Source organism: Vidua chalybeata, chromosome 13, assembly GCF_026979565.1.
Source record: "Vidua chalybeata isolate OUT-0048 chromosome 13, bVidCha1 merged haplotype, whole genome shotgun sequence".
In the NCBI taxonomy this organism is placed as follows: Eukaryota; Metazoa; Chordata; class Aves; order Passeriformes; family Viduidae; genus Vidua; species Vidua chalybeata.
The window spans coordinates 19,686,926-19,710,794 of NC_071542.1; the positions used below are offsets into that span (position 1 = coordinate 19,686,926).

Below are 23,869 nucleotides of genomic sequence, written 5' to 3' on the forward strand. Positions count from 1 at the left end.
AAAGAATTTCTCTTCCTGCTCCTTGTTTTTCCCATGTGGAATGTGCTTGGAGAATTGTTTCCCTGGGGTGATTGCTTGGTTGGGTTCTGGTGAGGATTGTTTGGGGCTGGTGGCCAATCCAACCCAATCCAACCCAATCCAATCCAACCCAACCCAATCCAATCCAACCCAACCCAACCCAACCCAATCCAACCCAACCCAATCCAACCCAATCCAACCCAATCCAACCCAATCCAATCCAACCCAACCCAATCCAACCCAACCCAATCCAACCCAACCCAATCCAACCCAATCCAATCCAATCCAACCCAACCCAATCCAACCAACCCAATCCAACCCAATCCAACCCAATCCAACCCAATCCAACCCACCCAATCCAACCCAACCCAATCCAACCCAATCCAATCCAACCCAACCCAACCCAATCCAATCCAACCCAATCCAACCCAATCCAATCCAACCCAACCCAACCCAACCCAACCCAATCCCATCCAATCCAATCCAACCCAACCCAATCCAACCCAATCCAATCCAATCCAACCCAATCCAACCCAACCCAATCCAATCCAACCCAACCCAATCCAATCCAACCCAACCCAACCCAATCCAATCCAATCCAACCAACCCAATCCAACCCAACCCAACCCAATCCAACCCAACCCAACCCAATCCAACCCAACCCAATCCAACCCAACCCAATCCAACCCAACCCAATCCAATCCAATCCAACCCAATCCAATCCAACCCAATCCAATCCAACCCAATCCAACCCAATCCATCCAATCCAATCCAACCCAATCCAATCCAATCCAATCCAACCCAACCCAATCCAACCCAATCCAATCCAATCCAACCCAATCCAATCCAACCCAACCCAATCCAATCCAACCCAATCCAATCCAACCCAATCCAACCCAATCCCATCCAATCCAATCCAATCCAATCCAATCCAATCCAATCCAACCCAACCCAATCCAATCCAATCCAATCCAACCCAACCCAATCCAACCCAACCCAATCCAATCCAATCCAATCCAATCCAATCCAATCCAACCCACCTGTGGCTGGGCTCTCAGAGAGGGGCACCAGTTGTGAGTGAGTTAGAGATGGGAGTTAGAAAAGTAGGTTTGTAGTGTCAGTATCTCCTTTAAATAGTAAATTAATGTGTTATAGCATAGTTCTAATACAGAAATCATTCAGCCTCTGAGCTGGAGTCACACATCAGCATTTCCCCCCACTTGTCCACCTGCATTTACAACAGGAAACCAGTTTGGAGCTGAGTGCCAAAACCTCAGCCTTTTTAGAGCTAAACAACATCAATTCCTTGTGCAGTGCTGTTTGCAGGAATGAATATTCCCAGAACGAAACACCTGGAGCTGCAGTGTGCAGGATTTCTCTGCAGCCAATCCTCGGGAGCTGTGCCTGTCCTTTCATTTCTTTGCAGTTCAGCTTTTTGTTGTTGTTTTGTTACTTTATTTCCTGTTTGGATAGAGAAATCCAAACATTTTGGCAGTTGTGCTCAGCAGCCAGGGCTGGGGGCAGTTTTCTGTTTTTTTTGGGGGCAGTTTTTGTGCTGGGCTTTGTACCTGGCAGGTGCCAGTGATCTTTGTGCTCCGCTGCTGCAGGCAACAGGAAAGAAAAGCAGCATTTCCTGCAGCAAAACTCTTTGTGTCTTTGCCCTTCAGCTCTGCTGCTGCAGCTGAGCCAGCCAGGGGTTGGAGTTGAGATGAGGTGAGATGTGGCAGAGAAAACAGGAGAAATGGAGGCTTTTTTGTGGATTTTCTTGGTGCGTTTGGCAGCACTTGTGTTGTTTCCCTGCTGTGTTATCCTGCCTGTCCCAGGGTCAGGACACCATGGATCAGAGCATGGAGAGGGCTTGGATTTCTGCTGGTGGAGCTGGGCTGGTGTCAGGTTATGCCCTTTCCTGACCCAGACATGGGGCAGCTGAGAGGTGTTTAAAAACTTTTATTCCATTTTCAGTCTCCTGAGAAGGGTGAGACAATACAGATGTTATAATTCACACCACCACAATCAGAAGTTAACTATTTCCTAATTACATTATAAGTGTTTCTTGGTCTATCAGCTTTAGCCACACCATGCTCTAAGTGCCTTAAAGCCAATCCTCTAAAATTACCCTTTGTGGGTCCCACTACAATGCATCTTTCATAGTTCTAGTTCTCTAAAATATCTAGTTTTATTTGTAAGGCCATCATCCTTTGAAATTTGTTTCTAGCTCCTTCTGTCTCTCAGCAATGTCTGTGCTGCTCCATGGCATTTCTAAGTCAGCATTTCTTATCTCTTACAAATCCATTTCCCACAGGTTGGGTCCTGTGAACCACGGCTGGGTTGGAGGAGGGAACAGGAATTCTCCTCTTGGTGTTGTAGGAGACTTTTCCCAGCTGGGCTTCCCAGGGCCACCATCCCCTGGCAGTGCCCTGTGCAAGGTGGGGACAGTGTGAGGCATTGCCTCTCTGTGATGTGGATAAAAGGTTTATCTATAAATTATCAAAGTATAATCAACCCCCAAGGCTTTATTGCTGGTTTTAAGGATGGATCTGTCAGTGCCCTGAACGCTGCAAACAAAATTGTTCTTGTCCTCGTGTGCGAGGAATGCGCCGGGGTGGGGAAGATGTGGGGATTTTGTTTGTTTTGGTCTCTGAGTCTGGCTCCAGCATGGACCCTGCTCTCTGTGTGCTCAGTCCAGCTCGCCTTTACCTTAAAAATGGAAATTACCCAGCGTGGAGCAGGAGCTTCTCCCTTGCCTCAGTTATTTCTTAATCCTCTTGTGCTCTTGGCAGGCTGAGCCCGTGAGTTTATCACAAAACAAGAACAGAGTGAAGCTCTGAGAGGTTCTGCCTGTTCAGAAAGTGACTTTTAATGGTGATGGCATTAAACTCTTCAGCTGAAACTACTCATTCTGTTGAAGAAGTGTTTGTATAGCATTATAAATAGTGTTTTTCCATGTTTCAAATCTATTTGTTTCACTTTCCTTTCAGCTGTCAACACTTCAGATTGGAGCTGAAATGCCTTATTCTTTTAAGACATCTTCATTTCTTACCAAGTACCTCGTCTGTTCTCATTAGTGGCTCTGTGACAGTCTCAGAGTTAAGTGTGAAGAAGGTTCTTGGGGTATTCAGGGAAATAAACCAGCTCCAGCTCTATCCAAAGGGTTTGTGGAAGGCTGCAGTGAGGTTCCCGAGCCGTGGTTCAGCAGAGCAGAAATCTTGTGGCAAATTTGACTTCAGCGTGGCTGCTGCAAACCTCATTAAAGACATGAATCATCTCATTTAGGGCTTTTAAATACCAGGAGCAGTTTCAGTGGAGGGAAATCCTCCCGTGGACAGCTGGGCAGTGAAGATCTCTTGCAGGTCTGGAGCTCTGAGGAGATGATGGGAGTTTTGGGCTGGCTTTGTTAAAGCCAGGGGTAGCACCTTTCTAATCTTGGGGTAGCACCTTTCTAATCTTTCTAATCTTCAGGTTTGAGAATGAATGTGGAAAAAAATCAGAGCAGTGCTTGAGACTGAGTACTTTGCAGAGTTTGAAGGACCAGAGAGGATGGGAGCATTTGTAGTCAAATCCAGAGATTTCAAATGCAAATTCTGGTTTGGGTCTTCATCCCTCAGTGGCTGGGAAATTGCAGAACCCTCCCTCGTGTGCTGCATTAGCTGCTTTGGTCCCAAATCCATCCATCAAGTGTTGTTTGGAATCAGATCTTCTGGGATTGGCTACAGAATATTCGGGGTGTTTCATGCTTTCCTGCAGAAGATGAGGGCAGCCTGTCACATCGATGGGTTTCAGGCTTTGTATTTCTTTGTGATTCCTTGGGAATCCAAGCTTCTGCAGGGATATCATCATTCCAGCTGCTGTCTCAGGCCTTCTGATGTTGAGCAAGCCCCTGTCAAGCACTGAAATGTATTTTTCAATAAAAACCAGGCCCTGAAGTTGATTTTCTGGCTCCTGCCTGCCCAGTTGATGCACACTGGTGATTACTGGTTTCACTGGTTTGGGAAGTGTTTTTCCCAGTTCCTGGAGAAGTGAAACAGGTGACAAGTTGTACCAGTGTGATTCATTAGATCCTGTTGGGAGGCACTAAGTGGCTGTGTTAATGAAGATGCTAATTAACAGAGGGCAAAGCCCAGCTCCCCCATCCAAACAGGATAGGCAGCTCTGCCGGGAGAAGAGCAGAGGTGGAATGGGAGGAGGTTTCCTTTAACCCAGGAATGGTGGCAGGGGCTCACATGGAATTACGTTCACTCTCCTTTGAATGTCACTGATCTCCTTTCTTTCAGCCTGTGTGGATCACTTCTGCTGCATGGCAGAAACTGAGGGAGGCACTTGGAAGTGCTGTTTGGAGTTGGGGATTGGCACAGCTTGGATTTTGTCAGTGTGCAACTGCTTTTACATCCAGCTAGAGCAGGAAAAAATCGGTATCGTCAGAGATTCTAGCAAGTGATTAAAAAATAATTCGAGTTAGCCTTTATTTTGCACCGAGTCCTTTTCTCAGCTTTTTGCCCACAGAATGGAAATGCCTTCAAAAATCTCTCATTGCAGACTTGAAAATAAACACTGAGCATTGTAATAAATAACGTGAGCATTGTAAAAGGGGGCAGAGCAGTGGCACAGGGCCTTGAAAACCTTAACGGGCTTCAGGCCCTCTCTGGTGTCCATGAGGATGCCAAAGTCACTGTTAACCTTTTGTTTTATTTCTGGTGAGGATTTTGGAAGTCACTGTTAAGCCTTTGTTTTGTTTCTGGTGAGGATGCCAAAGTCACCTGTTAACCCTTTGTTTTGTTTCTTTGAAGCAAATGGTTCTGAGCCTTGGTGAGGGTGCCAAAGTCCCCTGTTAACCCTGTGTTTTGTTTCTGGTGAGGATTCTGGAAGTCCCCTGTTAAGCTTTGTTGTGTTTCTGGTGAGGATTCTGGGAGTCACTGTTAACCCTTGGTTGTGTTTCTGGTGAGGATTCTGGAGGTCACCTGTTAACTCAGTTTTGTTTCTGGTGAGGATGCCAAAGTCACCTGTTAATTCTTTGTTTTGTTTCTTTGAAGCAAATGGTTCTGAGCTGTGGTGAGGGTGCCAAAGTCCCCTGTTAACCTTTTGTTTTGTTTCTGGTGAGGATTCTGGAATTCACCTGCTAACCCTTTGTTTTATTTCTGGTGAGGATTTTGGAAGTCACTGTTAACCTTTTGTTTTATTTCTGGTGAGGATTCTGGAAGTCACTGTTAACCTTTTGTTTTATTTCTGGTGAGGATTTTGGAAGTCACTGTTAACCCTGTGTTTTGTTTCTGCTGAGGATTCTGGAATTCACCTGCTAACCCTTGGTTTTGTTTCTTTGAAGCAAATGGTTATGAGCCTTCGAGTTTCGGAGCTGCAGGTGCTGCTGGGCTACGCGGGCAGGAACAAGCACGGCCGCAAACACGAACTGCTGACCAAAGCCCTGCACTTGCTCAAGGCTGGCTGCAGCCCCGCCGTCCAGATGAAAATCAAAGAACTCTATAGGAGAAGGTTCCCCCAGAAAATCATGACCCCAGCAGACCTGTCCATCCCCAGCGTGCACTCGAGCTCCATGCCGGCCACGCTGTCGCCTTCCACCATTCCACAGCTGGGCTACGACGGCCACCCCGCCACGTCCCCCCTGCTCCCCGTGTCACTGCTGGGACCCAAACACGAACTGGAACTGCCCCACCTCACCTCGGCCCTGCACCCCGTGCACCCCGACATCAAGCTGCAGAAACTCCCTTTTTATGACTTGTTGGACGAGCTGATCAAACCTACCAGCCTAGGTAAGGAGAGCTCCTGCAGCACTCGCTTGTGTTTGGGGGAAAATGGTCAAATTCAGCTGCTGCTGCCAGCAAGGGGTTAAATATTGCATCACAGCAGTGTTTAGAGAATTGCTATTTTTGGTAACTTTTGGAACAGATTGTTCTACATGGAGAGACATCTTACCTAACACTCATTAGTTGCTTTAGCTGAGCCTCTAAACATGGTTTAAACATCCGTTATTTTTAAGGGGTGGGGGGGGCTTGAGAAAAAACAAACTAAATCTTAGGAAAAAAAAAAAAACCAGTCTGCTTTCAGTAGTTCTTATAAACCACAGGGTTTCATTATTAGAAAAAAAAAACCCAAAGTAAACAGAACTACCCCCAAATCCATCAAGCTTCTAGAATGTTCTCATCCGTGCTGGGAGGGAGTGCCAGGCTGGAAATTTGCTGGATCCATTCCAGTCTGAGCATCTGAATTTAGGGTTCTTTTGCAGTTGTGGCTACTTTCCTTGCAGCTGATTTTTGTGTGAAGGTGTAAATCACTGGTGGAGCTGCTGAGGAGAATCTGCTGCTCCCAGAACATTACATAATGTGAGATTTTCCTGGCTCCACAGAGCCCTTCACAGCATGGTGACTTCTAATACTCTTCAATATTGCCTAAATGCACCAGGCCTGGTGATTTCTGTGTGGTGGAACCTTCTGCTGGCTTGAAACCCCAGGAAAAATTCCCTGCTGGTAGGAGGAGCAGATTGGTGAGAGGAGATCTGGGGAGAGGGGGTGGGTGAGTGAGAAAAAAAAAAAAAGTCCTTTGCAGAAGAAATCCCTTGTAAACAAAGCTGAGCAGGTACTTTCCAGTGACAGTCTGGAGGGCTGGGGGATGTGGGAGGCCTGATGTGTGAGTGCTGAGGTTGTCTGTGCATTTCTGAGGGATCTGGCACAGTATTTTGCATATTTTTTTTTAGTTTAGCTGCTGTAATTGAGGGAAAAGCAGAGAGATTTTGGTAATCTGATTTTCTGTTCCAGGTGGTTTTCCCACCTGATGTGCGAGTGCTGAGGTTGGCTCTGCACTTCTGAAGGATCTGGCACGGTACTTTGCATATTTTTTTGGTTGAGCTGCTGTAATTGAGGGAAAAGCAGAGAGATTTTGGTAATTTAATCTCGTGGTTCAGGTGTTCTTTGCAGAGGTGCACTGTTTCTGTTTAGCTTTAACCTAAGCCCTGACTGGTGAATAACCATTCCAGGCAGAGCTAATGAGGTGCTCAGGATGTGCCTCACCACTTCTACATCAGAAATACTTCAGAGCAAGGCTATAATTTCCACAAGACATTCCAGTGCAGGAGTGATGGTGTGCATTTCTTTATTTATTCCTGGATTTGGGAAGAGCCCTTTGCTGTCAGCTCTGAGCACCCCAAATGCAGGGATCGTCGTTCACGCCCTGCCAGCTCTCAGTGCCTCAGGAGCTGATGGACAACGGGATATTTCTCCCCTTTGTGGAGTGTCAGGGTAAGAAAATGGAAGTGCAATCCCAAGCAGATACCTTTGGAAGCAATCCCCGTCCTTTCTGGTAACTTCAGGAATGTTTGGGGCTTGTTCTGTGTGGGAATTGTTTGTCTGAAGCAATCCTATTAAAAAGCCTTTGAGTTGAGAGTTTGGGGGAAGAGCTTCAGTATCCATCATCAAATTCTGGAATGGTTTGGGTTGGAAGGGACCTTAAAGCCCATCCCCACACCCTCCACTACCCCTGGCCTTGGACACTCCAGGGATCCAGGAGCAGCCACAGCTCCTCTGGGAATTGATCCCAGCCCCTCCCCAGCCTGTTCAGACTCCGATTCATTTTCTGCATTTGTGCATTTACTGATACTTTGACTACAAAATCTGAAATCATTTGTAGAACGTTTGCCCCAGATGGTCTGGGCATCCTTCTCCGTGCTGCCAGCAGTGTGGGTTTCCTCAAGTGTCCCATGTGTGGGTTCCCTGGTTTGTTTTCCACTGGCAGATATTACTGCAGCCACTCAGAACTTGGAATTTAGCCAGTGTTTCAGCATCTCCTGCTTGCTTTTTCCCATCAGATTACTCATGGGATAGGGATAAAGGACTTTTGAATTGACTCTGTGTCCCTCCCCCACGAGGATGAACTGATGACCCGATGTGGGGTTTGGAATAATTCTCTGCCTGCTTGAAACGGAAGGGAAAGAAAACGTCTGTGAGAGAGAGAGAGAACTTGTATAATTCAAACTTCACACCCTCCTGAAATGACATAAAACTGGGCAGAGCACATCCTTGGGTGCTGGGATTGCCCCTGCTTGTTCCCAAGTGCAGGTGGCACAGCTGGGAAGGTTTGCTCCAGTTTTCTGTCCCTTTCAGAAGTGATGGTTGGTTCAAAAAGCAATAACTTGAGCAAGCCTCAGGGCAGGGAGTCGCCCAGCAGGGCACTTGAGCAGGCATTCTGTACCCAAATATTTCGTGTGGGTGGGTAGCACACAGCCAGTGTGAGGAACAGATAAGGACGTGAAATCTGCTAACTCTTATTTGTAGGAACAAAACAGGAACAAAAGGAGGAAATAGAAATTCTTATATTTGAACGCAGCTCCAGCCTGGGATTCAGAGGGATGTGCTGGGCTGCATTCATGGAATGCAGGGATTTCTCCATCCCAGCACCTTCGGAGCACAGCTGGCTGAATCCCAGAATCCCTGAGGTTGGAAAAGCCCTCCAAGATCAGAGTGCAGCCTTTGATCATCACCTTGAGAGCAGCCCAGGCCCCGAGTGCCACGTCCAGTGCTCCTTGGCCATTGCAGGGGTGAGACAAAGAGCCATTTGTTCCTTTGCCGTGGAGCTGTTGAATTTGATCCACATTTATTAGTCACCCTCGCTGCCAAGTGCAGAAAGCATGGGGATGGGATGGGTTTGTGTCCCAGCCAGCCAGGAAAGCTCCTTGTTCTGCAAATAATGTGTGCTTGCAGCTCTCTGCCCCTGCTTAACCACCATTTTCAGCGATTTTCATTTTTTTAATAAGGGTTTTTTTTTTTTTATGTTTGGAGGAAAAGCTGTGCACTCTGGCTTTGATGGAACCGATGCCTTGTCCCTGTGCTTCTCTGTTGTTTTCCTAATAGGATCTAAAGAGGAGAATTGAGGTTGTTTGTCAAGTGAAGCTGCAGCTCTCACTTAATTCCCCCATTTCCAGCCCCCAGAGCACAGACGTTGCTAATTGGTTGTTTTTTAAGCACATTTTCTAAAAGTAACTCCTAACACACAGATAAGATCTCCTTTGTGTGCTGAAATGTGTTTACTGTGAGTAGCAAGGCCCTGAATTTGCCAGATTATTGTGGAAGGGACATGAGATAGTTAAACAGCATCTTAAAAATGCCTCTTGTTACAGCAAATGTCATTCCTAATTGCTGGAGCTGTGTAGTTGTTCCAAAAAACATTTTAACCGGCTTAGGAGCCTTTACTTACCTGTAAGGGAAATGAAGCTGGTTTATTTTTTTTTTTTTCTCAATTGAAAGGATTAAGGAGGCTGTGAGCTCTCCTCCTGTTTAAAATCAGTCCAAATGGCACAAGGATCATCCTCCTGCCGTTTATTTGCTGTGCTTCAGCTCTCAGTGATACAAACACAGCACTGGAGGTTGGATCTGAGCCAGAGAAATGAGAATTTTTACCTGCAGCCTCCTGGAAGGAAGAGGCACAGATCAGTCGTTATCCCTCAGAGGCAGCAGAATTCCAGCTCCATCAGAGCTTCCAGTGAGGCACTCTTGGTGGAGGGCTCCGTTTAATTCCTTCATTTCTGTGCTCCACTGCCAGGATTTCTGTAAGCAGCAGCATTTCCCCCTCAGGGGTTGATTCCCACCCTGCATTTGTGCTCCTGCCTTGCACTTCCCATGGATTTTCCTGTGCCTGTGAGCGATCCTGGTGCCTCAGACTTGGAGCCAGATCTTGCAGCTGAGCTGCCTAAAATCTTGAGGGTGCCTGTAGTTCAAGGTACAGCCATTAAACAATTAAACAATTCAGTGCACGAGAAAGCTGGGCTGGAAACCATGAAAGTTTTGTTTGGCAAGGATTTCTCCTTTTTCTCTATCAGCGAGCTGATCTCGTGCTCTGTGCAATTGCTATTATGGTTTATATGAAAGTCACGCTTTTACTGTCTTCTGTGTTTATTATTTTTTTGAAATGTACTTTGTGGGAGGAAGTTCAACAAAACACTAAATTCTCAACTCAGCTTTGAGCTCTCTGACTTCCGGCCCTGCAGCTTTTAATTGTGCAAGAACGGGGTGAAATATTGGCTCTGTGCTGGGGCTGAGCTGGAATTACAGCACATTTGGGGCTCTTTATTTGGATTTGCATGTGCTGGGCCTCAGGTTGAGCTTTCCACGGTCAAGAGTTTCTTTTGAGAGAGCTTTAAGCAACTGGGTAACTCCTAAAAAAAAAAAGGATTTATTCAGGTTTTCTTCAGCTCATTGCTCAATCTCCTCATGCGTGGAGCTGAGGTCACTGAGGTTCCAGGCCATGGATGTCCCAGGATTCCAGGCCATGGATGTCCCAGGATTCCAGGCCATGGATGTCCTGAGATTCCAGGCCATGGATGTCCCAGGATTCCAGGCCATGGATGTCCTGAGGTTCCAAGACATTCCTGACAGGACATGGATGTCCCAAGATTCCAAGACATGGATGTCCTGAGGTTCCAGGCCATGGATGAACAAGATTCCAGTCCCTGATAAAGATTCCAGGCCCTGTCAGGATATCAGTGAACAAGATTCCAGGACATGAATATGCTGAGATTCCAGGCCCTGACAGGACATGGATGTCCCAGGATTCCAGGCCATGGATGAACAAGATTCCAGTCCCTGACAAAGATTCCAAGCCCTGACAGGCCATGGATGTCCTGAGGCTCCAGGCCATGGATGTCTCAAGGTTCCAGACCATGGATGAACAAGATTCTAGTCCCTGACAAAGATTCCAGGCCCTGACAGGCCATGGATGTCCTGAGGCTCCAGGCCATGGATATCTGAGGTTCCATGCCACGGATGTCCCAGGATTCCAGGCCATGGATGAACAAGATTCCAGTCCCTGACAAAGATTCCAGGCCCTGACAGGCCATGGATGTCCTGAGGCTCCAGGCCATGGATATCTGAGGTTCCATGCCAGGGATGTCCCAGGATTCCAGGACATGGATGAACAAGATTCCAAGACAAGGATGAACAAGATTCCAGTCCCTGATAAAGATTCCAGGCCCTGTCAGGACATGGATGTCCCAAGATTCCAAGCCCTGACAGGCCATGGATGTCCTGAGGTTCCAGGCCATGGATGTCTCAAGATTCCAGACCATGGATGTCCCAGGATTCCAGGCCATGGATGTCCCAAGGTTCCAGACCATGCATGTCCCAAGATTCCAGGCCATGGATGTCTGAGGATTCCAGACCATAGGTGTCCCAAGGTTCCAGGCCATGGATGTCCCAGGATTCCAGGCCATGGATGTCCCAAGATTCCAGACCATGGATGTTCCAAGGTTCCAGGCCCTGACAGACCATGGATGTCCCAAGGTTCCAGACCATGGATATCCCAAGGTTCCAGGCCATGGAAGTCCCAAGGTTCCAGGCCCTCAGAGGATGTGGATGTTTCCAGACACAGCTGGAATGGAGCTGGGAAGCCAGTGGCTTCCAGAGAATCACAGAGAATATAAAATATCCCGAGTTAGGACAAACAAGGGACAAAACCCATCTCGCAGGCCCAACAATCCCATCCTGTGCCTGAGGAAAAAACTTTTCTTGTTGAGAGGAAAACTTCTCTGGAGCCAGGATCCGTGCAGGGACGTGGCAGTGCTGCCTTTGTGCTGCTCCTTTGGAGTGGCTGACTTGGTGCTTTGAGGAATAAAAGTTAAAATATCACAGCCTGAAGCAGCGTTGGAGCTGTGGGACGTAATTCAGGTGTCTGAAGGAATCAAGGGGCTGAATTTGAGGAAGGAGGGTCCTGTGATGTTCCTTCCCTCTGGAGAAATGATGGATCAGGTGAGGTCAGGGATACAGGAGAGGAGAGCTGGGATCCATCCACAGAGGTGGTTGGGAGAGTGAAGAGTTTGGCCATGGAAGTGTCCCCTGATCTCCCTGATCTTCAGGAATGCTCCACCCCAGGAGTGATTTAAAGAACAATCACACATAAATGTCTGTCCAATTGCACGTAATTCCCAGCTGATCTCTTCTGTGTTCTGTTCATACAACATATCAGAAAGAGTTATAAAATCCATAGTATTTATGGATTAATTGTAGCCCTTGGAATATTTCCAGGTTATTTCCATGTATATCTTTAGGCAGAATTTCAAATGAGCTCCTTCACATCTCTTTATTCCCTTCCTTTCCCACCCCCAGGGTGGCTCTGCCTGTTCCTCCTGAGGATTAACTGTGGGTTGGACAGAATCTAAAATGGATTTGAAGAGATGAATGCAGCAGCTGACCAGAGCCAGGGCTCAGCTTTTCACCTGTTCCAGGGTGCAGAAGGTGGCCCTGGCACTTCCCTTCTCTCAGGGTGTTTGTGGGCACCTGTGCAGGTGGCAGAAGGGCTCATCAGGATTTGGGTTTTTACCAAAATGCTTCCCCTCAAGTGGTTTTGAAGTGTTTGGAAAGGTCAGGGAGGCAGCATCCGTTGTGATAATTGGAGAGAAGCAGAATGGCCAGGGTGGCACAAAAAGCAGTGGGAGTTTGGGATTTCTCTTGGCTCTGGAGCCCACGTCTCCTGAATCCCACAGCTTGTGTAGGGCATGGCTGAGGGACGTCAGGTGTTGGATTTTGGGGTGCAGAGCCCTGCTTTGGCGTGGGCTGGGATGGATTTGGTGATGACTGAGAGGCTTTTCCAGGGAGAGGATCTGCTCCCAGCCCCATCCTGCTCACTCCAGCTGCATTTAATGCAGCAGGAAATGCAGGGAATGGTGGGTGTGGGCTGAAAGTGCTGCTGGCTCCAGGAGATGACAGAGCTCGGGGCTCAGAGGTTGTGGCAGAGGCAGGAAGTGTTGATGTGTAAATAAACACTCGGTTGCCAGAGAAATCCAGAATTTGGGGTAGCTTCAAAGGCCTCACAGTGCATCCTGAGATTGATGCCTCAGGTTTAGATTTTCTATTTTTCACATTCTGTGCTGCTTTAGTCTGTGGCTCTGGGCTTCATATTATGGGATGGAGAGCTCTCTGCACAGAGCAGGGAGACAAAACAATTCCTGCTCCAGCTGGGCACCAAGGACAAATGACCCAAAGCTCAGGCCCAGGAGCACAAACAGCGTGGGCTGGAGAGAGAAAAACAAGCAGGATGGGACTTCATAACCTAAAGTTGGAACTGGACAGTTAACTCCAATATGCAAATGGAGCAGAACTTACAAAAATGTGAGCCCCCGGGAGCGCTCGTGCATTCTGGGACCATTTTGGTTCATCCTGGGGCAGCCCTGGCTGGGCTCTGGTGCTGCCCAAGGTGCATCCATGGAGGAGATCCTTTCATAAATCCCTGCTTTGTTCTGTGACTCTGCCCAGGCTCTGCTCCAGCTCAGCCTTCCCGAGGCATCAAGGTGAGCTCTCCCATCAAGGTGGATGCTCTCAGCATTTTCCTCCCTCCAACCCCCCTGGATTGTGCTGCTCCACAGCTCCAGCACAGCCTTGGCTGCTGCTCCCAAGGCAGCTGGGGAAGGGAGCCCTGGGCAGGGGCATCCCAGGGGCTCCCCATGCCTGGATTTCCTGCCCTGCAGCAGGCTTTGCATTCAAACCTCTCGGAATTCTCACATCTTCAAAGCTCAGGTGTTTGCTGTGCCCTCATCTAAGCACAGTTTTGGTCTGGTTGGGAAGTGGAGATGAAGTTTTCAGCAGAGGTGTTTGATACCTACATAAATGGATAACGACGCTTTCTGTTGTTTGAAGGAAAAGCAGAATGAGGCACCTCACCTGTCTGGGGAGGGAAAACAAGAATTGGGAATGGCCTGAGCTGGGAAGGATTCTCCAGTCCAGACACCCCAAAATCCTCCCTGTGCATCCCTGAGAGCATTACCCAGATAATCCTGGAGTTCTTGGGAATGTGCCTGTTCCCTGGGGAGCTGTCCCAGCATTCAAACCTCTCGGAATTCTCACATCTTCAAAGCTCAGGTGTTTGCTGTGCCCTCATCTAAGCACAGCTTTGGTCTGGTTGGGAAGTGGAGATGAAGTTTTCAGCAGAGGTGTTTGATGGAGGATTGGGCATAAATGGATAACGACGCTTTCTGTTGTTTGAAGGAAAAGCAGAATGAGGCACCTCACCTGTCTGGGGAGGGAAAACAAGAATTGGGAATGGCCTGAGCTGGGAAGGATTCTCCAGTCCAGACACCCCAAAATCCTCCCTGTGCATCCCTGAGAGCATTACCCAGATAATCCTGGAGTTCTTGGGAATGTGCCCGTTCCCTGGGGAGCTGTCCCAGTCCCCCCCACCCTCTGGGGAGAATCCTTGTCCTGATTCCATCCCAAAGCCCAGACCCAGCTTCCCTCCTGGCCCTGGTCACAGGGAGCAGAGCTGCCCCTCGTGAGGAGGTGCCAGGCAGCAATTCCACATTTCTGGTTAATATTTGGACAAATTTAGCTAATCCAGGCCATTAGTTAGTGAATAACTAATTAGGCATCTCTTGTTTTTCTTACAGCACGCAGCAAAAATTTCCTCTGCTCCCCATCCTCTTCCTTACAGCTCTTTTTGCCTTTGGAAACAAACAGAATTATTGGGAATCATTGGGAAAGGGCCCATTTAATGATACCTTCGATAATTCCTGGGTAAAGTGCAAGTTTAATTTTAGTCCAAGCCTTCCTTTAATACATTCCCTTCATATTTAAGAACTGGTGATGCTGATGGGAAGGCGAGCCTCAGTTTATTGGGCTTTAGGAAGCAGCACCACCTCAACTCCGCGATCCCAAAAAATTCCCGAAGGATTTGAAGGTGTCTGTGCCTGAGTGGAAATTCAGAGAGTGGCTTTTTCTCAAGACAGCAAGAGGTATTTTACTGCAGAAAGATTGTGTGGCTATTTTTAGCCCTGGGTACTGGTGAGGTGGAACAGAATATTTTTAGAGCTGTAGAAAATGCAGCCACTCCAGCTGGGTTCTTTTTTTCACACTGGTGCTGGAGGGGTTTTCCAAAATAAAGAGCAGAATTAGTAGAAAATGGCTTTTCTGTATCATTTTTATTTCTTAAATAGGTGATCTGTGGATATACATATATTTATATATATGTATATACACATTGTGAATGCAGATTTATATTTATATTTATATTTATATTTATATTTATATTTATATTTATATTCCTATTTATATTCCTATTTATATTTATATTCCTATACCATTTTAAGTGTTTTGGCCGTGTGAATACCATATCTTAAAACAGTTTTCCCTCAAATATTGAAAACTTTTTACCTCAGTGAAGTGTTTTAAGGAAATCCACAACCAGCAAGGCATAATTTTATACATATATTATTTTATACATATATAATTTTATACATACATTTATATATATGTTTATACACATTGTGAATGCATATTTATATTTATATTTATATTTATATTTATATTTATATTTATATTTATATTTATATTTATATTTATATTTATATTTATATTCCTATACCATTTCAAGTGTTTTGGCCGTGTGAATACCATATCTTAAAACAGTTTTCCCTCAAATATTGAAAACTTTTTACCTCAGTGAAGTGTTTTAAGGAAATCCACAACCAGCAAGGCATAATTTTATACATATATTATTTTATACATATATAATTTTATACATACATTTATATATATGCTTATACACATTGTGAATGCATATTTATATTTATATTTATATTTATATTTATATTTATATTTATATTTATATTTATATTTATATTTATATTCCTATACCATTTTAAGTGTTTTGGCCGTGTGAATACCATATCTTAAAACAGTTTTCCCTCAAATATTGAAAACTTTTTACCTCAGTGAAGTGTTTTAAGGAAATCCACAACCAGCAAGGCATAATTTTGTCCCTCAGTTAATCTGTACCAATCGTGGATCATTCCTGGAGTGAGGTAAGCCTGGAATAATTCAGGAAATGCTGGTGAAATTAGGAAAAGAAAAGTTTGGGAGAAGAAACTCTGTGGCTTTTTAGTGACTCTTCCAAGCTCTGTTGCATTCACAGTGCAAAAGAAAATGTTTTAATATTTAATAAATCATAGTTCTGGAAAAGAAACAACAAACCCAACCCCCCAGAAACATTCCTGGCATCTTTCTGAAGAATGTCCATATTAACTCTGTTGTCCTGGCTTGATTCCAGCTTTATTGGATTATAAATTCTATTTCCATCCTCTTGGTTTTCAATTGCAGATCTATTTTTACCTTTCTTTTGTTAGATAATAACCGTTGTTTGCAGGGCACAGTTGCCTTTGTAGCCATCAGAATGATTTTATTGCCTAAAACTTATCTTTTTCTGGTTTTAATCATCTTCCTGAACTTCTGAAAGTAAATGATGTGCTTGACTTGCCAGGATCTGTTTGGTGTTCTAAACACAGCAGATACACCAGATGAATTAGCAGAAATCTGTCAGCTTTTCTGCCCTCTGAAATCCCAAATTCCCAATGTTCCAGCTCTTTGGGAAGAGAGGAGCTGGAGCCAGAGATCAACCCAGAAGTTTGGTTTTTAGGGGAAGAGCTGAGCTCTGTTTAATGTGGTTTGGTGGGATCTTCACGCATCGTTTGCAGGGTGAGCAGATCTGGAAGGACTAGACGTGGCCATTAAAAGATGATAAGGGAGAAGATTAGAGAAAACCACAGAGAAAAATCAGATTTTGTCCCTTTTTTTGGATGCAGCTGCACACGCAAGGGGCAGAGCTGTGTCCTGGGGGTAGCTGAGGAGCCTGACCAGAGCTCAGCTGTAGTTCCAGGAGCTCCTTGCCTGCTCCTGTGCCCGCTCTGCTCCGTCTGTCAGGAGTTTGGAAACACTTTGATTGCCTTTTGCAGCATCTTTGCCTAATTAGCAGCTTTTTCCCTTCCCTGTCTGCAGTCTGGGGAGCAGGGGAGGCAGAGCTGCTGGCCAGGGAACGCTGCAGCTCGGGGCTGGGGGACCCGCCAGGGACCAGGGTTTGCTCACAGGCAGAGGCACAAGGGCACAGCACAGAGTTCAGGGGGTTTGGGCTGGCAGGGAGCTGAGATCCTGTCCCATGGATCCCGTCCCATGGATCCCATCCCATGAATCCCGTCCCATGGATCCCGTCCCATGGATCCCAGCCCATCCCATCCCGTCCCATGGATCCCATCCCATCCCCATCCCGTCCCATGGATCCCATCCCATGGATCCCATCTCATCCTGTCCTGTCCCATCCCGTCCCATGGATCCCGTCCCATGGATCCCATCCCATCCCGTCCCATGGATCCCATCCCGTCCCATGGATCCCATCCAGTCCCATGGATCCCATCCCACCCCCATCCCATCCCATGGATCCCATCCCGTCCCATGGATCCCATCCCGTCCCATCCCATCCCCATCCTGTCCCATGGATTCCGTCCCATCTGTGAATCCCATCCCTTGGATCCCATCCCATGGATCCCATCCCATCCCTATCCCATCCCATGGATCCTGTCATTTGGATCCCATCCCATCCCCATCCCATCCCATGGATCCCATCCCATCCCGTCCCATGGATCCCATCCCATCCCCATCCCATCCCATGGATCCCATCCCGTCCCATGGATCCTGTCCTGTGGATCCCATGGATCCCATCCCATGGATCCCATCCCATCCCTATCCCATCCCATGGATCCTGTCCTTTGGATCCCATCCCATCCCTTGGATCCCATCCCATGGATCCCATCCCCATCCTGTCCTATGGATCCTGTCCTATGGATCCCATCCCATCCCATGGATCCCATCCCATGGATCCCATCCCATCCCTATCCTGTCCCATGGATCCTGTCCTATGGATCCCATCCCATCCCATGGATCCCATCCCATGGATCCCATCCCATCCCTATCCCATCCCATGGATCCTGTCCTTTGGATCCCATCCCATCCCTTGGATCCCATCCCATCCCTTGGATCCCATCCCATCCCTTGGATCCCATCCCGTCCCATGGATCCCAACCCATGGATCCCATCCCGTCCCATCCCATCCCCATCCCGTCCCATGGATCCTGTCCTATGGATCCCATCCCATGGATCCCTTGGATCCCATCCCATGGATCCCTTGGATCCCATCCCATGGATCCCATCCCATCCCATGGATCCCATCCCATGGATCCCATCCCATCCCCACACCTTCCACTATCCCAGGGTGTTCCAAGCCTTGTCTTGGACACTCCAGGGATCCAGGGAGCTTCTCTGGGAATTCCATCCCAGCCCCTCCCCACCGTGCCAGGGAGGAATTCCTTCCCAAATCCCATCTGGCCCCACTTCCTGGCCATTTAAACCCATCCCCCTCGACCTCCGTCCCTTTCCAAGTCTCCTCTTTGAGGCTGCAGCATTAACTGCACAAAAGACACTGAAAACACAAAAAAACCCCCAAATCTCAAGAAGAAATGTCAGAGGCCTTTTTGAATTTAGTTTTTGTTCCAAGCAGAGGCTGTTTTCTGTCCTGGCATGGCTCCTGAGGAGAGCTGGAGTAGGGAAAGCTCCCGTGGCAGCACTCGGGGATGTCTTTCCACATTTTCTCCCAAATAAATGTATAAATGCTTTAATCTGACCAATACAACAGCTGGATGTTAGAAAATATTTCTTTCCTGGGGGAGTGGTTAAGTATTGGAACAGCTTTCCCAGGGAAGTGTGGAATCACCATCGCTGGAAGGGCTCAAAAATCAGATTTTGATTTCATTGCCAAGCTGGTGTTCAGTCAGGAGTTGAACCTGGTGAGCTTTGAGGTCTTTTCCAACTGTAATAACTCAGTGATTCTGTGAATATGGAAGTTCAAACCCCACTTTTCATTAAAAATAAATCTGTCATCAACGTGAGCAGAGGGAAAAGGATTGAATTTTAGAGCCTTTGGTCCCAACTTTGTCACGGTTTTCCTGCTGCACACAATTCCAGTCCCTCCTGTTTGCCCATTTCCCTGCTGGATTCCCTAAAGTGGAGCTGCTGCAGAAAAAAGATGGGCAGGGGAAAAGCTTGGGAAATCCAAGGAATTTTGGTAGCTTCTCTGGATAATTGAGCTTTAAATGAAGGTGGCTTTGGTTAAATAGTCAGCAGTTTTTAATTAATGAAGTGCTGGAGTTCACACCAAAGGTTCCCAAAAAACTTCCAGAACTTTTCTAATGAAGCCAAAATTGACAATTTCCAGGCTAAAGCAAATAATACCTGGGAGAAAAATCAACCCAGCAGAAAAACCCATGGAAAAGCAGGAAATAACAACTGGAATTCCCTCATTTCTCTGCAGTGCATGAGCTTTGCTAATTCAGCTTTTGTTAATTGGAGTTTGTAATTGTGATCTTGCCATTGATAGCTAAAAATAGGTGTCAAATTCTATGGAAGAGCCAGTGTGACAGCAGGTTTTCATTGTTAATTGTATGCATTGTGGCTGTTTCCTGCAGACGTTGTGCTAGCAGGGAGGAAAGGTATGCATTTCAAAATCTGAGATATTTATACAACTTCATTCCTTCTCCAGGATCCCAAACAGCAGCTTCGTGTCCCTGATCCTGCTCATGCACAACAGCAAATAATGGGATAAGTGAAGGATTTTGGAGCAGTGTGATGCAGGAGGGATAAAAAACAGAATTTTGGGAGGTTCTTGCTGTAATGTTTACACTCAGTGTCTTTGCTGTTGTTGGTTCCAGCCCACCACACGCTGCTTGGAACAAAATCTCAATTCTCACCCTGAAATATTCACTCAGCTGTCACTCAGGGATGAGTCAAGAATGCATTATAGTAAACCAAAAAAATGGGAAATTTATCCAGTGTTTTGTGCACAGAAAAGGATGTTTATTTATTCAGAATATTTGTATTATATTGTATAATATTTATTCAGAAATTACAAATTTATTCAGAACTTACAGAATTATGAAGAATAATGAGATTGAAGTGCAACTTACAAGCAGCTTTTCATTCAGTGTGGGTTGGTGAGTGCGTGGAATCATTCTCTGGGGAGATGATGCTTTCTTTCAATTTATTATTTAAAAAAAAAAACCCTTTTCATTGCTGCAGTGGCCCTGTGAAAGGCTGTGTTTTAGCCAAAACCACTATTTTAGAGATCTTTAACATTAATTTCCAGCAGGAGCATTTTCCTCTGGAGCGCTGTTTGGTTCTGGAGCGCTGTGGCGCAGCGTGGGAAGGCTTTAAAATCAGATTTTATAGCTGCAGGTCTCACGAGTTCTGGGGCTTCTTCTGGATCTCTTTGGTGCCTTGAAGTCCACAAAATTTCAGACTGGAGTGTGAGATGTCCCACGTGCTGTGGTCAGCCCCTCTGTGAACTCTGACAGGCCCAGCCTGATGTGCTGCGTGGAGGGAAATAAAGAAACGACGGATGAGAAAGCCTCAAAAAATATTTTTATTTCATATCAGAGCACGTTTGGCGTGGAATTACAGCGAGGAAAAGCCTTGCTTTGCCTCAGCTCTGCTGTTACCTCCATCCCTGTTTTAAGGTACACTTTACAGGCATATAAAGGTTGTTCATTGTATTTTTATTTACAGGAGGCTTCCAATGGCAACTTCCTCAGAGGCTCCTCAGAGCCAGATGTGTCTGGTGCTGCTGGGGCTGAAAAAAAAAACCCGTGTGTTCTGACTTGATGGAATTATTTCCTGATTGTCCTGGCTGCTTTCTGATGCTCTCTGCTCTCTTGCAGCCTCAGATAACAGCCAGAGGTTTCGAGAAACCTGCTTTGCCTTCGCGCTGACGCCGCAGCAAGTGCAGCAGATCAGCAGCTCCATGTGAGTGGGGGCTCCAGCAGCCCTGAAATCCCAATAATTCACCCCAAATCCACCCAGCTTTCCACAGCCCTGCTCGGGAACAGCTGGGGAAAACCCCTCTGGGGGATTTGTGTGTCGTCTTGTACGGGGAGGAGAGAGTTCCACCCCAGCAGTGAGTTTTGGGTGGGTTTCTCTGGTGTCAAGCTCCCTGCAAATTCAGATTTCTGCTTCCTGCAGCTCTTCCTTGCCACCAGTTGCTCTGTTAATTTGTTATGAAGTTGTGACTTTATGGAGACCCATCAGAATTTTCTTTCTAATATACAAAAAAAAAAAAAAAAAGAATTTAAAAACCCACAAAAACAACCCCAGGAAACCACACTCCCCTCAAAACAAAAAAACAAAATAACAAAACAACAAAAAAAAACCAAACAAAAAAACCAAATGAACAAAAAACAAAAACACAAAACAACAAGAAAACAAACCAAAAAAAAAACAAACAAAAAATCAAACCAAACCAAAAACTCCCACTAAAACCAGCAAACAAACAAAACCCAAACAACACCCCCCCCAAGAAAAAAACCAAAAAACTTCAAACAAAACCCCCCACAAAAATAGAGGTCAGACACAAATTTATTTGTTTACCTCAAAAAATAAAACCTCTTCCTTTTAACCTCTCTTGAGAGCGGTGGTTTGAGCAGGAGCAGCAAAGTCTGCTGTACATCATACACACCTGAAAGTGTGAATTTTCCTTTTTTTTTTTTGTGTAAAAATGAAATGTTTTCCATAAATTGAACTTCCAGCAAACTCTTGAGGAGTCTATATCGCAATACTGAGGAATCTTGTGACAAGCAGATTATTTTAATCCATTTTTTCTCTTGTTTCCAGGGATATTTCTGGGACCAAATGTGACTTCACAGTACAGGTCCAGCTAAGGTAGGGATTTTGTTGCCTGTTGGTTTTTAGGATTTATCAGGCAGGTCCTGCCCAGCAGGTTGGGAATTCCTGGATAGAAAAGAACTGATTTTCCTCACCCTGGTTGATTTTCTTGTCAGTGAATCCTTCCTTTGACTCCACCTTGGTCATTCCATGTCCTGGGGCTGGAAAATCCATGAGCAGGGTTGTTTTTCTTAGCAGGGATGGATTCCATGGGCATTCCAAGATTTCCTTCTTTAGGCACTTCGGGAATCACCAGCCTGGTGATTTTGGGGATTTTTAATCCATTAAAAATTGATTAAATCCCCTGTCTCAGCCTGGTGGGGTGGGATGGACCAAGGGTGAGGAGGGGATGAGGGAAACCAACCCCTCTTGGATTTTCCACGGGCAGGGATGGAAGGAACCCAGGGGAGCTGAGAGGTTTTGCTGCTCCTTGGGACGCTCGTCGTCCTGCTGGAGATCCAGCAGCAAAAACACCTCTTTGAACTGGAAAGAAAGAAATTCAACAGCTGGAACTGCAGCTGGCATGGGAGGGGAAATGTCATTTGTGGTCTTGTGTGGAGAGGTCAGGCTGGGGAAGAGGCAGAGAAAAAACTGGGAGTCAGGCTGAGCAATTCAAAGAATCTGAGGAGGAGCCTCCAGGCTGCTTGAAGCACCATAATTTTGGGGGCTTTTCCTGCTCAGTGACATCATTTGAGGGCTGTGTTTAGCAAGATGGGTCATGATTTCATGGCTCAGTGGAGGAGCAATTCCTTCTAGGAAGAGATGATCTTTAAATCACTTTAAAAGTGAAAGATGATGGCAGCTCTTTGCTTTTAGGTTTTGTTTATCAGAAACCAGTTGTCCACAAGAAGATCACTTCCCACCCAATCTGTGTGTGAAAGTCAATGGGAAACCATGCAGCCTTCCAGTAAGTAAAATCTCCTTTTAATACTCATTTTGGGATGCATTATTAGGAATTACCTGCCTGAAAAATGATCCCAATCTTTGTTTTCACATTCTGGAGCTTTGGAATGAATAGAAAAGATCAAGTATTTTGTTCTAGCCAGTAGATCCAGAAGTTCATACGGAAGTTAAAAAACCCTTTTCAGGATCATACATTTAATAATATTAACATGAACAGAGAAAAAGATTAAATTTTAGAAACTCTGCTCCAAAGTTTGGGGGCTTTTGTTTAGTTTTGCTGAGACAGGAGAGGTGGCAAAGTTCCCTTTAATATTCTGTGGGCAGGGTTAGGATTTTGGATTTCCATCAGGAGAAGGAGCTTCTAAAATGCTCAATATTTTATTGCCTGATCCCTCTCTCTTCGAATTAAACACAGAGCCTGGTCTGGGTGCGTTGGGAGGGGCAGGAGGCAAAAGCACTGTGGGATTCTTCCTTCTGAGAGCTGAACTTTTGGTTTTTAGGGCTACCTGCCACCAACCAAAAACGGAGTGGAACCAAAGCGCCCCAGCCGACCAATCAACATTACCTCACTCGTCCGCCTGTCCACCACGGTCCCCAACACCATCGTCGTGTCCTGGACTGCAGAGATTGGCAGAGTGAGTGCCCCTGGGCTCTCTTCTAGCTGCTTCAGAGATAATCCCGGGCAGGAAATCCTTGCTGGGGGAGCCACGGATGCTCTTGTTCAGCTGGAATTCCGTGCTCCCTCAGATCCCCCCCGCCCGCCACCTTCAGGGTGGGATCTCTCCCTCCTCATCTCTGTGACTCAGGGAGGGCCCAGATCAAGAGATCAAGGCATCCTCTGAGCCTTTTGTTTGTTGATTTGGCCAAGCTTCAGACTTTGAAGCTCTTCCTGACTGCAGGGACTTGACAAAGCTTGGCTTGGACTTGCGAGGAGCGGGTGCCATGGAGCCCAGGGTGGCCCTTCAGAGCTGTGAGTGTGGGCACAGCACAGCCCACCTGATCCCATTGACCTTTTTTACATTCCTCCCAGCTGCTCTCCTTATCCTTCACGTTTAAAACCTCTTGGTTTTTATCATTTTTTTTTTTGTGTCTGTGGGGAGAAGGTTCCAGCCGGTGTCAGGAAATCGCTGATGTTCCAGCGGGCTAATGAAATCTGGAACGTGCTGCAGAAAGTGCCTTCAGTCAATCAGCCATGAATTACTGAGCTGCTTTCAGAGCTGGCACCAAAGCTGCTGGGGTGGGCATTCCAGAGGCACCGTGTGCTGCTGCCACTGCCCCCATCCTGTTTTTAGAAGTGCCCAGAATTGTCCTGAGGTGAAACTTTGGCCAAGAATTTGTCAGCGTGCAAAGCCCGGCGTGGAAAAATGCTTACCCTCCAGGCAGGGACAATGGGCAGCTCTGAAAACACCAGGGTGGGATTTCGTGGTGGA

General features: G+C 46.5%; 1 protein-coding gene across 1 annotated transcript in view; it reads left to right on the top strand.

The window, feature by feature from the left end:
- The window catches only part of PIAS1 (protein inhibitor of activated STAT 1), a 61,916-nt gene that overhangs the window by 23,019 nt on the left and 15,028 nt on the right, over window positions 1–23,869 (top strand). Inside the window, exons 2-6 of the mRNA XM_053954343.1 lie at window positions 5,336–5,780; window positions 20,537–20,621; window positions 21,486–21,533; window positions 22,353–22,443; window positions 22,940–23,074. Of these exons, the coding sequence (XP_053810318.1) occupies window positions 5,336–5,780; window positions 20,537–20,621; window positions 21,486–21,533; window positions 22,353–22,443; window positions 22,940–23,074 (804 nt within the window). The remainder of the gene's footprint in view (window positions 1–5,335; window positions 5,781–20,536; window positions 20,622–21,485; window positions 21,534–22,352; window positions 22,444–22,939; window positions 23,075–23,869) is intronic.